The sequence below is a fragment of the Rhopalosiphum maidis genome, chromosome 3, assembly GCF_003676215.2.
Source record: "Rhopalosiphum maidis isolate BTI-1 chromosome 3, ASM367621v3, whole genome shotgun sequence".
NCBI classification, from domain to species: Eukaryota; Metazoa; Arthropoda; class Insecta; order Hemiptera; family Aphididae; genus Rhopalosiphum; species Rhopalosiphum maidis.
In genome coordinates, this window is record NC_040879.1 from 32,354,469 (window position 1) to 32,370,801 (window position 16,333).

The 16,333-nt window shown below is 31.9% G+C and overlaps 1 protein-coding gene across 1 annotated transcript in view; it reads right to left on the reverse strand.

Annotated features, from left to right (window-relative positions):
* Positions 1-16,333, reverse strand: part of LOC113556221 (nephrin-like) — a 414,201-nt gene that overhangs the window by 1,100 nt on the left and 396,768 nt on the right. The window contains exons 11-14 of the mRNA XM_026961043.1: positions 14,511-14,807; positions 10,354-10,719; positions 8,809-8,903; positions 5,477-5,974 (exon numbers count right to left, since the gene is read on the reverse strand). Of these exons, the coding sequence (XP_026816844.1) occupies positions 5,477-5,974; positions 8,809-8,903; positions 10,354-10,719; positions 14,511-14,807 (1,256 nt within the window). The remainder of the gene's footprint in view (positions 1-5,476; positions 5,975-8,808; positions 8,904-10,353; positions 10,720-14,510; positions 14,808-16,333) is intronic.

Genomic DNA, 16,333 nt, shown 5'->3' on the forward strand with positions numbered 1-16,333 from the left:
ATATTATGTGGTAAGATGAGGAAAACGGTCGTCGATTTAACGACAAGCAAAACAGACAGCCCCATGGTGAGGGATGGACGACAATATTTTCGGGCACGGTAAATGTCTATCGGGCAAAGCGAGTTCTCTGGGTAGGTAGTGTATCGCATGCACGTGTTACCTTTATAATATGATGTGTGTATTACGATACGGTCTATGTCGCTAAGCCTAAATGATTAAATTATAATGTAACGCACGATTTTGCAATAATGAGCATAATATTAATTAAATCGCCATAATTATATCTCAATATTGCGATGTACTGCAGTTACGTATGTTGTAAAGCCGTCGTATTTGTGCCTTAATGTCAGTTTATTATCGTTACAATTAATCTAACCATGAGGATTATTCAATACACTGGCAACTGCGGTAACAATAAAACACTCATAGGAGTATAAAAGCTTTCTGTGCACAGACCTTTTAGATGCTGTGTGGAACCTCGAATGTATTGATTTTACAATGATGTGTGTTTTCGTTTTTTGTCTGTTATTATATTTCGGGGCAATAAAAATGCTTGCTTCGATTTTAAACTGGATGATTTGTAAAATTTTCTTGATACTTTTACGCAAAACCAATATCCGAAAAAATTTATTTTGTTTTTATTTTCGTTATAACTTGAGAATGAATGGATACTAGATAGATACTCGAAAATTTCATCAATTATTTATATTATAGTTTTCTATAAATGATAGCATTTTAAAAATATTTTGATTATTTTTAAGCTGTGTATAATAAAGTTTGACATAAATTTCAGTAATAAAAAAATTTGATCAAACATTTTTGAAAATATAATTTGACAATCCACATAAGTGGTTTTTATAAAAATTAAGCGATATTGAAAATATATTCTTACAATATTTTTTTTTATAAGCGTTTATAGTAATTCATTTTGTTCGTCAAAATCGTTAAAAGTTGCAAATCATTTTGTAGAATTCATAACATTTTTAATATCTATATATATTTTATACTCGAGGTTTGAGAATGTAATACATGGTTTCTTATAATTTGTTATTGTTGGAATTTTATTTCTATTTAAGCTTTATTCGTCTATGCTTAGGATAACCAAGATAATCGAGATTAATCATTCATGCACCATCTCTTAAAATTTGTCATGGACAAATTTGCTGCTCGGTGTGTTTTATTGTAGGTACGATAAACACACCAGGCAGTTTACCAATTGCGCCTTAAAGTACTATTTTTTAAAAATTGTTATCTAAACATTTTTGGGTCGATAGACCAATCGCGCTCTACAAATTTTAGGGTCGATAGACCAGTTGCACTCTATACATTTTACACTACCTAGGGAAAATTTATTAGTTAGTTATAATTATTATATAATAAATTAAAACACTAACCGATTTTTTTGTGAGTATTAATACATAATACTATAATATAATATAAATAAATCATTTTTAAAAAAAAAAATTAAAGTTACAAGTTACATTTTTTTACAATAATAATAGCATACTGATTTAATAAAATTCTCTCCTGGTAATCTTCCCAGTAAATATTACGTTTTCTAGTTTACACGAGTGGGACGCGCCGCTTACGTGCAGCCTATGCCTTATGTATAGATTATTAAAGTGCGCCACATCAAACAGGTTAGAGTTCCGAGCCCTGATTATAAAATTTATTATACCTAGTCACTTTAACTAGTAATAAATTGATCAATAAATAAGTTTTAATTTTCAAGCATTTTAGTTATACGAGCGCAATATTGGTATACTGACCCTAAAATATAAGGAACGTAATTGGTATCCGCTAGAACAAATATAGGGCATACAGTCAATAACTAATAAGCTGCTTTACTATCGGCAGAAACAACTACGAACAAACACACACACAATATTTAATTTATTAAAAGTGGAAGGCTATCAATTAAATCCAATGGGCGAGAAAGAGAGATATAATCGTTCGTTAATAATAAACGTATTATAATAATTTAATAAATCACGGAAAAACCGTCCTAACCCGACCCTAATCACTTAGCTATCGTCGTGGACATTATGCAGCAGTATATATGATCCCGATATTATGGTTGTTTTAACGGTTCCGATGGAACGTAACGTCATATAGACACCGACAAAATAGTCTTTCGGTTATTAACTATTTATTTATTAAATGTTTTTATCGCAATCTACCGCAACGCGTCATTCACTATAATATTATAGAATATATTATCATTTGTCGGCAAATAACAAGTCACAGTTTTTGTCCGAAACGTGATTATTTTTTAGAACTTTCGGTACGGTACAACGTTTTGAGTTTTCAAAACAGATGGTTCACTAAAGTATTTACTCAGAAACGATAACTACCACGCAGATGTTGGCGAGATCGCTTGCGTTGAGATCGATATTGAATAAGCGCGGATAAAATATCTCCCTTTTCGATGAAAATACGAAGTCCAGGGTCAATTGAAAAAACGATGTAGTTTTAATAACACGTTGAATTGGGCGGAGGGATTATTATGTATCTCCATCACCACTATTTTATAATTTAATCATTTGTTAATCATTTGATTAAAATCTATTCGCGGTACGTGACATTGATGAGAAGTTCTATGTTTTTATTTTTTTTTTTTATTGATGTTGTTTCACTTCTTTTTACTGTATAGTTAAATATTGACTAACGTGTGGAGAGAGACTACCCTAAAAGCCAAGAAATGGTTTTCTTACAGATATTTTGGTCGAAAAGTTGCTTGGTTCTATTTATGCATAATTTTTGGGTTTTAATTTCAATTTACTATGTTAACTAATGCCTAGCTATTACCATGTCATCTTGCCATCACCATTATTAGTGAATTAATTAATGTAATGGTTTGTCAAATTTATATCAACATTTTACTATTAAATTGTTCGTAGAAATTTAGAAATTTTTTTCGTCATCAGTCAATCATACTATAATAATATTATCCAATGATTTAACAATGTATTATATTTGTATTGGTTTTATTTGTTTGAAATTCTTCACCATCACTATTCAGTTTTGGATAAATACTAATTTAAAATATTAATTTATAAGTTTCATAAAACCTAATTATAAAATTTCCACATTTGTTGCAAATGTTAGACTTTGAATAAAATATTATTATCCATAAAGCAATATTCATTATTTGCATAGAAAAAACTATTATTAATAACTCACTATAGATATAATATTATTTGCTTTACCATTCGAGATTCAAAATCCAAAATCTCCATATACGTTCAAAATATATTTATTATTTTGACAAAAAAATAAAAAAATAAATAACACTTTGCGCAAACGACGAATTTTTATAAATGTGTTTTCACAAATAATGAAATGTGCCAAAATAATGTTGATTTAAAGCTGAAAGAGTTTATACACTCTTGGGATTATATAGGGTTTATTCCATAATGTATGTGAATATTCAACCGAACTTTTTTTTTTATAAATATTTTCGCGCGATTTGTGTTTATTGTTTTATTGCTCGAAGTATTATGTTAATGCATTAAAACACATCCACTACTGTTAAAGTATGTGTAGGAATAAAATTATTACTAAGTTAAAATACCTTAGTGGATGATATTATCGTAGTAATCGTTTTGATCGCAGAGAAAAAACACATAGAAAATATATCCCATGGTAATTAATTAATATACAATGTATAAATGTAATTTATACTACAATTATCAAAAACAATATATTTAGAAATTAAATATTTATTAGTCACCGGTTACCTACACTATATTTGACTGTTTTAAGCAGAATTCGAAAAGAAGCGGGTGATGAGATGAATATATCATACCTTACATTTTAAAAGTGGTGCAAAACAAAACACAATACTCTATTTTATTTCTACAGGCGATAAAAACTCAAGAGTGATAAAAAATTCATGCGGAGTGAAAAACTATTTTAAACACGTGCAATAATTTAAATACTCAAAAGTTTTTAAACAGAAAAAAAATATACATAGAATGAACAAAATCATAATTTTTTGAAAGTGAGTCGAAAGTACGCTTTATTAGTTGATTTTAAAACATTAAATTATATCATACATAACGCAATTATATAACAAATGTTTAAAAAAAATAAAAATAAAATAATAATAAACTAAAATATTGTTAAATTTGCGCGTTAAATCAAAATACTTTCTTACAGTCTTTCCATAATTATAATATAATATGTAATATCATGTACTTAAATATAATCGAAAACGCAAAATGTATTTCCCATATAATATTATTATAACGTAATATAGGAACTACTATATTATAATATAGTACAATAATTATTAGGAGGAGCGTACATTTTGTATGACGTGTTAATGACAAATTATAAATTATAAAATGCATGCAGCTTACAAACAAAACAAATAAATAAAATATAAAAGCTATCAGCACAACGTTATGGTCTACGAACGTTATTATATTAAAATATAGTAAGCGTTTTTAGTTTAATGTAAAAAAAAAAAAAATAGTCATTATAATATTACTAATAAATAAATAATAATAATTACATATAGACTAGGGTCATGTTTAAATAGTTTAAAATGTACAGTTCGTTAAAAATTATTCGTGGCCCGTGTGATATGACACAGTCATATTATAATAAGTACTATTATAGCTGCAATTATCGTATCATAATATTAACGCGGAATTAAATCGTGTGAATTTTAACGGATTACATTAAATGCGTTTAAAGTGCTTCCGTTGTATTCACATACAATACGCGAGTGTAAAAATATTAAAATGTATATCGTACTTAATCAGTTGTGATATGATAACGTATGAATATATTAATAAGCTGTACATTATGCGTTGTGGTACATTCATTTTTTAAACCCAGTCCGTATTTTAGGCATGATTTAAAAAAAAATTAACTGCGATGAACTGTGGTCGATTTCGAGTTGATTAAAAAGTTTGACGAGTAAAAATGTCCATTACGGAGACGGAACGTGAAAGAAGTATAAAAAAATCGGTTAGGATTAATAAAAATAAACTGGATCACTGTAAATTTTATAGTTGTAATCCGAATGAGTCACGAGCAAATGACTTAACGTCACGATGAACGAGAAACTAGATAGGTTAGGTTAGGTTAGACATAAACTGTCAGAATAGAAAAAAACCGTGTAAGCGGTGTTTGGTGATACAACTCAGACGTCAATAACGACGATAGAGTGTCATGCATTCCAATTTAACTTTTGGGTTTTTCGGTAATAGTTTCGGTTTTTATTTTCGATTAGTTTTTTTTTTTTTTTAAGAAAGAGGTTCTACAGCTGTTATTTACTGTTTAAAATGAAAAAAAAAATTATATTAGACTACGGACTGGATTTTTTGTCATGCGGAATAGAAAAAAAAAACACTATGCAAAATGGAAAAATAATGCAAATATCAATAATCGTAAAAAATAAATAAATTTAATGGTCAGTATCATGTGGGAGGTATTATATATGTCGACGAGCGTGTGTTTATACCGTGCTCTCGCGCTGGTGGAGCTGATGATGGTGTTGGAGCCCAGGCTGGGCGGCCAACAACAGCGGTATCTCGGCAGAACGGTCTTGCTGCTGGTTGTGACCGTGTTTGTGGTTGTTGTGGTACCGGCCAAGGGTCATGGTACGGGCCTGCGGGACCGGCTGGTAGTGCGGTGGCGGCAGGGGATGATGGTGCAGATGGTGGTGCTGGTGTGGGTGGCTGGCAAACTGGTTCTGGTGGTCGACCTGCACGTATTGTACGTGCTGAGGTCCACCGCCGTTGTGCCGGAGGTGGTGCAATGCGGCAGCGGGCTGCTGATGCTGTAGCTGCTGTTGCTGGTAGTGCTGATGGAGCAACAGCTGTGACGGTGGCGGTGGCGGCGTTGGGCACATCAGATTTGGGTACACGACGCCGGCCGAAGGAGAACCGCCGACAATGTCCGAAGAATAGATCTGTTGTTGTGGCGTCATCGACGGAGGTGGCGGCATGAGTCCGCGAGCCTGTAAAACGATAAGGTGGCGATCAGTTCAAATATTTCCGAACAGGTGGCGTCGGGTTCTCGAGGAGTAGTGGAACCTTGTTTGGAGCTCTTTAATTGAAATTAGATTTACAATTTTTTAAGCATCCTCAGCCTTTTGACTAAATCCTGATTTTTGAAATCATTTGAGATGCTTAAGAGTTTAAGACACATTCGTCACGCGGGCGCATTTTTGAACATCTAGGACCTAGGTTGTAAATTTTAGTTTAATTTAATCATGGTCTCGTAACAATACAAACTTTTTTGGAAATTGTTAAGCAGCTGATTCATTTTTTGAAAATGTATTCTTCTGTTAATGTAAAAATGTCAATCAATTGTTTCAGTGGTATTTATATAGTTATTTTTTTAGTACCTATAATATTACTAATTGTTATAAATGTATAAGTATGAACTAAATAATTTTTATATTATATAGACTAAGCGTTCCTTGATTTTATATCTTTTTAAAAAATAAAAGAATTTGAAAATGACATCAATTTTTGAGTCGATTTACTATTTTAATTTATTGATTTAAACATTACGTAGACCTAACTGATGTGCGGGTGATTTTATGGTTAGGGAAACCTCTAGCATCGATCGAAATCTTCTTAAATGTCTCATCAGTCAACAAACGCAAGGTTATATGATGTGAAAATTATTTTATCTGATAATATATTGTTATAAATTGTGATCTGATAATAATATTCGTTTTAAATTCCAAGCAAATAATATATAATATTATAGAATATTAGCTTTACAAAGAACAGCGGGTTTTTTTTTTATATAACAGAGAACGACAACTCTCATTTTTATTACTACACGTTATTGTAGATTGACAATTGGTAAAGTATAGTTATTTTTAAATGATAATTTTTGAAACTTTTTAGTAGCTTAGAAAATGATTTGTATTACACCGAATATTGATGAGAAAAAATAAAAATGTAATAAATAGTCATAACAATAAAATGTATTTTTATCATAAAATAATAATATAAGAAATTTGTAATTTGTAATTATTATATTATATTATTATAATGATATTTAAAACATTTTTATTATGCAAAATGTTAATTTACCAAAGTTTTGGTCTTAAATATTTTTAATCATAGTATTCTTGACTGAAGCAGAATTTTGAAAAAAAATTAGGTGTACATAGAAAAAAAAATGTACCTATATTATGTTATTTTTTAACGAAAGTTTGAAATTTTAAAAATATCCCGGAATAGCACTTGAAAACAAGATTTGTGTCATGTCTCCGATGAGCACCATTAAAATTATCACTCAGAGATCGATTTGGGAAGTATATACATAATGATATTCGAATATATCTAATTCGCGGTCGTTTGCAAAATTATTTCAAGCTATAAGTACAGCGGATTTCAATGACGACGAGTACAAGGAGATTAAGGTCTCTGCGATGCTTATATCTTCGACGGCGGTCGGTCTTATTGTATAATGATGTAATGTATTATGAACGTTTATTTATTTATTCAAATCCACGCAATGTAATTTATGTCTGTTCACGATCGAGCGTAATGACGTAGGTAAGGTACCTACAATGTCTACCTATTATAATACCTTCCGCTTAATACCCATTTTATTTCTTGTACGCCCAACCATATTTAGCTGTCATATAATTATGCATTATGATCATTGGAAATAAAAACGTGCGTATTGCGTACGCCATTGGTTTAAACGTATCCAACATTCATATTAGTTGTAATAACTGAATGTTTTACAGTTTCATGATGGCGTTGGAGGATAGAATTTCAGTTTTTATTTTTAATCATTGCATGGCCGAGAGAAAACATAAAATATTCGTATTCGAACAATAAGAAGTCATATTAATTTTAAGAACAAAACTAATATTAATGTTGCAAAAGTGTACATACACACACACAGGTACCCATGCGTGCGCAAACACATATAATATAAATTGAAGTACATTAATATAATATAACCCAGCTAATAAACTAAGTTTATATTATTATACAACGTAAATGATGAAAAATTCTACGTATTTTTTTTAATTTGCATACTTTCTTATAAATATAGATAAAAGTTAATATAAATTGTACATAATATAGTAATAGAATATTATCAATTAAATTCCTTAGTATAATATAGGTATAATAACCTGTTTGGACTTTTGAAATAAATGCATATTATATTTAAGTAGGTATATAAACAATTTTATTTTTATAAGTAAAATTCTGAGGTCAATGGGAATATCGTGTAGATTGAGCTGATTGAAGACTTTCAAAAATGCATCAGGGAAATACTTTATGTAGTTCATTCCGATTACTTTTAATTTATTGCGGTCAGTCATAGTCAGTATTTCGAACATTGCAGTATTCGATGATTTCGATGTATTTTCCGTGTTCGTTATAAATTATAATTAATTGGTTGATAATTATATTAACTGATAATGCCATTATGCTATAATATGATGTACCTGCATTACTTTCAGATGCGTGATAATGTCGCTTTGGGGTTTTGTCATGAATGGTGTTCTAATTTATCGAAAAAGTTAAGGACTCTCAATCAAATAAACAGTATATATATATATATATATCATTTTTTATTCTTAGTTATCAGAACATACCGGTCGTAACCTTTTTTACGTATCGGCCGAGCTATGGTAGTAGACCGTTGTGTATTTTTTGGTAGTTGCGATAATCTACAACTTGCAAACAAATACCAAGTATTTTATGGTTTTTCTCTACACTTTTGTAATAAATTAGAATTTTCGTTTTAAGTCCGCTTTCGGCAATAAATTATTCTGTGTTCAAACCGTGTTACGCTTATTGGACTTACTTGTTGTTTACATGTTTCTGCGTCGACCATTCGTGAAGAGTATATTCTGCCACTGTTTAACCGTTCAAATGCCTTTTCGTCTTCGTCTAAGTAATCTGTGGATAAATCGTGTATATTTTAGAAAAACATATATTTTCATGACGAAAGTGAGTACAAAGTTAACTAAAATCATCTAGTCCAAAGCTGTTGTTAAAATTAAAAATAAAATTGCTATGGTAGAAATTTATTTATTTCATATATAAAAATATAATATAATAGTTATTTTGATGTATAATACAAACTCTCACATGAGTTGCGAAAAAAATATATTTGATTCCGAGAAAATATTATATTAAAAATCTCAAAAGAACTTTGTTGAGAGAATTCTGTTGGATTAAAATATAATATGTACCTAATATGATTAAATAAATCACGAAAAATGTCATTTTATATTCATATTAATATTCTATTTGAATTAATGTTTAAACATTGTTACTTATTCATTGGACATAAATAAATTTTAAAATAAAACTTAAAAAACTATAGATAAAACGTAAATTATTTTTGCAGCCCATATACTATATACATTATTTTATTACAAAACGAGAACATTTAATATTTTTTTTCTCAAACGATACGAAAATGACTAACATCCGACCAATAAACAAATATTAATTTTCGACCATATTAAAAATAAAATATTATTATATAACCTTGGGGGGTTGAGATTGAGCGGTAAAAGTATATTTAGTTGTTTATTATTATGATATTAATTTTGTTAAAAATGCGTTATGATTCATGGCCAACGTCTAACTAACGCTTTAATGGAAAAAATACATCCAAGAAAAAAAGAAGAATAAAAGAAGGAAAGCAATTCCGTTAAAATGTAAGACGATCAAAAATAAACAATAATTAATTTTACAAAGAAAAAAAATGTTACAGATTTTATAGCTGACTTATGGGGATGGGCGTTCCATTAGAGATAAATTGTGGCTGATTCACAATAGAAATTATATAATATTTCATATAATCCATTTTGATGTGCCCCGATATTGAATACAATGAACGGAAAAACACTGATAACTATTCGAACACGAGTTGCTTTTGTTCCAAAAATATATATAATAATATAATAATGATAATGGAGGTAGCGAAAAGGAAAAGTTGTTTGTTTTAAACTGCATAGATACGAATAACCGATATTATTTGACATCTGTTAATTTGTGAATAGTACTATATACTGAGATTGCATTTGAATTGTTTATTAAAAAAAATAAAAAATAGTATCACCTATGCATAGCAAAATTTTATTTGTCGAGTCAAGGCCGTAATTGGAAATTAATTTCGAGGGGGGGGTTAAGCTAAAAAATTGTAGTTTGATTAAAACAGAGATTGAAATAGTTATTTTAAATTTTTACCACCTCACAATATAACATGAAAAAATTTCGGGTTTGAACCACCCCCCCCAGGTACGGCCTTGTGTCGAGTGAAATCTCTGTTAGTTTTTAATAAATTTTCATTTAAAATTTGTATTTTTATCTTTTTTGGGATTTAAAAGATATTCACCGTTGTCGTGCGGTATGATGTCAGGATTTTTTTCGAGTCCGTCATCGACGGTATCCGCTCGTTGATGATGACGATCTCCACCGTCGCCTCCTCCTATACCTCCATCGATCCCTCCTCCTGTGCCGCTGCCATCGATTCCGCCACTATCGCCGATTCCGGTTCCAGCTGCTGTTCCTGTTCCAGTTCCGCCGTCGATGGCCGTTTTAGATTCGTCGTTCGACCGTTCGCGACGACGGCGCCTAGACCGCTTCCGCTGCACAGCCACAGCTACGGCCACGATACACGCGACCGATACGACAGACGCGACGCAGCCGACGGCGATCACGGCTAGCATGGGCGAAAAGCGAAATCCCGAGGGCGTGGCCGCTAAATACAAGAAAATAAAAACATTAACGTCTTTATACGAAGTTGTCACGAGTAATATTATTATATTGTATTTTATGATTTCGTCACAACGGCTGAAGAGCGAAATCATCCGACATGCAGATTTTTCGGATATGCCTATACGTGCGCTTAATTAAGTTCCGGACTTTAAGCCGTTATGGAAATTCACTGCACGACGAGTGGATAATATCATCCGAATGAGCCGGTTGAGTTAGTCGTTAACTAATAACTATTATTAACCATTATTATGGCTAATTCAAGATCGTTACAAATAACGACCAAATACATTTGACTTTTTTACATTAGTATTATTTTAATATTCATACAGTTATACACTGTGATTTTGGTTTTTATTCTATTAAGTTATTGCAAATTTAGACGACTAAAACTCGGGTAGCATTACTTTTAAGTACAGAACATATGCAGTGAGCAGTTTAACGTTTGAAACTAATTTTAAAATATTTTATTACAATGAAATTTTCTCCGACGAATGATTGTAAATAACAGAAACGTCACTCAAAGTATAATATAACACACCACTGTTCGAATCAGCGCTGTTCTTTAATCTTGCTACCGTTATTATAATATTGTCTACGTGTTCTCGGCGAACGTCGTTGATCCCATCATATGCAGTAGGTATATTGTTCTTTTAAGTAAACATCTCCGTCCCCGGGGGTTTTGTATTATTATTAAAAAATACGTAGGTAGGTACTTAATAAATTATGTCACTCGTTCGCGTTGTGCGGGAATCGATTTGTTACCGACAAAAAATTGTCTAATGCGCATTAGTTGGAAAAAGTCAATAAAAGGTTGGTCCAGTACGTGTTCACGTGGCCGAGCGAGCCTGTAACAACGGTTATGGGCGAGCGTGCGGGTATTACATTTTATTACAGCCGACTACAAGAGAATTCCGCATTAAGTTAATCTAATCACACGATTGCGTAATACGTTATCGGCGTTCGTCGAAAACTTGTTGTTGCGTCTCGGGGTGCACAGCGCGTCACTATTTCATTTTTGATCATCACTTTCCTAGCCCCGCAAAACTCGGACGTAATTGAGTGTACGTAGGTGCGCTTCCCTGTCATTGTTAGAGCTTCCCGAAGCCAAGGCCAGTCGGCTACGTGATCGGAATACGCACACACACACACACACACACGCACACACACACACACACACACACACACACACGCACACACACACACACACACACACACACGAGCGCAGGCTCTCGTATGTATTCTTTTAAGTAATGACTATCGGCCCGGAATAAATTTCAATTGAGAACGCTATTTGTGAGGCAATAGGCAAGCTTATTCGATTTTCTCGAACCCTTTGTACGTTCCGCAGGTATTATAACCGAGCGAGCCATAATACGGACGCCGAGGCAACGGCGTAGAATTCACAAACGATAAAAATCATATTTATAGACACTACCAGACGCCGATGAAAGTCATTGTTATTATTGGTATGTACGTATAGCTCACGCGTTTTTTGTAAAAGCCATCGGTCTAACATTTTACCTCGGTTGTCGTGGCATGTCAATATCGTGAAAACTGTATGTTATATAACATTGATTCGTGTGTGAAATCAAAATAACGCTGTGCGTTTAACTAAAGATGTACATAATATTATCCACTGCTAGTTTTTCAAATCGAATGAGACCACGGTAATTTTGATTTTAGAACAATTGGAACAGACGTGATCTTATCCGATGAATATGTGTGACGAAATAGTTTTGATTTTTGTTTGCCTATAAAATTACAGGATACCTTTTACGTCGTGCGCCCATATAGCCTATCCAGCGCTCCGCGATATCATGGTTATTTCCTTTGCACGATTGAAATACATTATTTACATAATATCGCATACAATCGGATGTCCGGGGATTGATTATTTAAAATAGAAAACTAATTTCAAAGAATATTCATTGATTTTATAACATTTTTATATCCTAATGGTTTTAAGACGGTCCGGCCGTTACTTCTACAAGTTTAATTATTTCTAACTTTCAATAACTGTTTAAATTTAAAACTTTAATAAAGTTTTCCTGGGAATTTTGACGCACCTATAACATTGTCTTATAATGATTTTCAAAGCAGCTTTCCCATGAGTCGAGACGTATAATTGTATCAGTTTTCCCGTGAACTCAACACACTAATAGTAATGGTATAATCATAGTTAACCGTTGCTACAATAGTTGATGGGATGGTAATTGAAAACACATTAGTACGAGATAATTCGGATTTTAAGTAGGTAAGCAATATTTCATTACGCAATTTTAATTTATTATTCCGGTTCAAGATAGTCATATACACATATAAAGTATTTTACATAAAATAAACATTTCACAAATGTACAATATTAATTATTAATAAGAATGATATAGTAATAGAGCTTTATTGGCCATAAACTCGTAAATTATGTGTTACAATTTGTATATAGCTTACAGAGTGTACGTAATTATTGTAACAAAGTTAAAGTAAAGGAAATATCTTTAAAGTATTATAATGTATTCAACTTGAAAAGTATATAGCAACGCGTAATATTATGTAAAATATGCATTGTAAATTGTAAGTTTTGTTAAGCATAAATAGTTTTCAACTTAAAAATTATGAAGTTTATATAATATCTGTAAATGGAGTTTTATAACAGTAGTAAGTACGATCGTATATAGGGGAGTGAGTAAACATCGAGTGGTTCGAATAATGACAAAAACTATAATGGAAAATTATAACATGTTTATCCGATATAGCTTTCGAGTAACTGTTTTATTCGTTAAATATAATATCGGAGAACACCATATAATAAAATAAACTATAAGGTAGATAGATGGTATTCACAAGAGAACCCCTCACATAGGTATTGTCAGTTAATGTTAGATTGTTCTAGACGCTCTACATAATTGTACGAAACTATGGTTATGCTACAGCTAAATCTGTAGGAGTGCTTATAAAACCCATAAAATGATGTGCATTGAAGTTTACTTTACTATAGCACTTTACTTTTAGCTTTAGCACTTTACTCGAGTTCGTGTCTTCCATCGCCTCAGAAGCTTATCGAAACCATTCGAAAAGAATAAAGTTTGAACCACGGTATAAAAATCCATCAACGTGGCACTATCGAATTTTCAATAGAGAGATAGAGAGAGAGAAAGACGCGACTATAAACGAATACGAAAATGGGAGAAAAACGGATTATTCGTGCGGTAACGCTTTCATAATTTATTCTCGGATGGGGGTTATCAATTTAAATGGGAGCACGTATAACGCAATAACGCGTATCAGCGATATTATACAATATATATATATATACATATTTTTTTTTCGTTTTCGTTGTTTTGATACGCGATCCAAAGCATAATAACACTTATTACCGTGGCTTTCCTGACGGTTGCGGTTAAAACGACATACTATACGACGACTTCGATCCTTCGGCCCTCCCACAATAATAAGTATGAAGCCTAATCACTTATACTGTATAGAGATAACTAACTAGATAGATTGTTAACTACTGAGCGCTTACTGTTCGAAACGAATAAATCGGTATTTATGGAAATCGGAGTACTATCAATTACGATTGTCGGACTGTGTATATAAATCAATAATAATTGCAAACGATACGCGAGTATAAACATTGTTTGTAAATTATGGGCAGTAGCGCGGAATACCCAGAATGTTGATGTAATGTTATAGAACTGCGCGAGTCTATGACAGCTGATGATGATAATAATATAATATTTATTATTTAATATTATATCTGCATCTATAACGTACCCGTGCGTTTCTCGGCCGACTTGAGGGTGTAGGCGTGTAGCTGAACGGGATCGGACGGGCCGCGACTGTTGTACGCGTAGACGCTGATGTCGAATCCCAGGCCAGACGGTAAACTGCCGACGGTGAACGCCGGTTGGTCGGCCGTCACGTTGCCGGCCAGCGACTGTCCGTGACGGTCGTACACCTCCATGACGAACCTCTGGCTGAGGCCGCCGTCGAAACCGGGCTGGCACCGGACCACCAGCGATGCCGAAGTCTGGTTTACCACCGTGCAGTTTTCCAAGCTGTCCGGACGCCCTGTGTAAAAAGGTTAAAATATTATATGTCAATATATCACAGCTAAAACAGTCATGTCTTAATTATAGATATTACTACTGTACTCTTACACTGTACTCTCGTTTCGACCGATGAACCGAGCTCACGGAGAAATGTCACGCCCCGAACGTGCGGATAATTGTGAAAATTTAATTTCGATCGAATATGTAGTTAATTAGTTATAAGTATTCAAAGAATAGACAGACGTATTATCCCGCAAAATGCTGGTCTACTAAAATTAAATTATCTACTTGTTCGAATTTCAATTTGTGTACGTCATCGAAGTACTCTGACATATTATATTATAATAATTCTATTTCCAAAAATTAAATTGAAAACGGATGTTGTAATTGTATAAAACGATAACAATAAAAAACATTAAAAAGATATTTTTTGCTATATGATTTTAAATTAGATATAAAAATCAAGTATTTTCGAAAACGTGATTAGTTTTGAAATAATGAATCTCTTTTGATTAAAGACAAAATAAAATAAGATCATTCGGGAGTGTATAATTTAAAACAATTTAGAAGGCGACTATAACAATAATAAGCGTTCCTAAAAATACTGTTAGGTCAAAGACTCGGATGTCAATTATTTAAAACAAGAAATATGGTATATTCGATCTTATCTATAACAATTTACGTCTATCACGATAAATTATATTGCTCCCAAAGACGATATAAATGATTATTGATAATACAATTATTATGATAATATACTTTTCAGACATTGTATATTACAATATGAGAGTTAAGACAGATATTAATTATAATAAGTGACGATTTTTTTTTTAAATTTATTGAAGGACATGGGATGGCGGAAACAAACGCACTTTTTAAATACGGTATCACTTTTTTTTATTCGTTTTGTTGTTTGTTTGATTTTTTTTTATTATACTACTTCGTCGTATTGGGCCATAAACATTTTCAGGGGCATCATTACACGGGATGCGATCCACAAACTTCAATAAAACGTAATGATTAGTAAGTTAAACGTTTCACTTGGTATATGGGTTTGGCAACCCAATTGATATATTAACTCAACCAAAGTTCGGGTTTGGTATGACATTACGTGGTTAAACCTGAACACAGATCTTATTACTCCAATTCTAGTTATGTCTTTCCAATATCAATTGGAAAACAACGTTTGTACAATAGTTCAATATACGAATTGATCTTTCCTCTTTTTCCGATCAGTTTAACGGTGTTGTGAATATTTTTGTTTTATGATTTCCCGGGATTAAATGTCTTACATTTTTTGCGGTAACCGAAATCGTTTGTCTTCGGCAGACTGTTTTAGTCTCAAACTTTTAATTCGATTATAAATCTAAAGATCGTTAAATTGTTTTAGCCAGTATCTATGTGTGTGTACCGTATATACGTATAGACGAATTTATTTATAATTTATTTATTTAACTGTAATATATGTTGAATTAAGTTGCGAAAGTACCTACCTATTACAGTATATAATATATATTTATATATATAATAGGATATTTATAGATA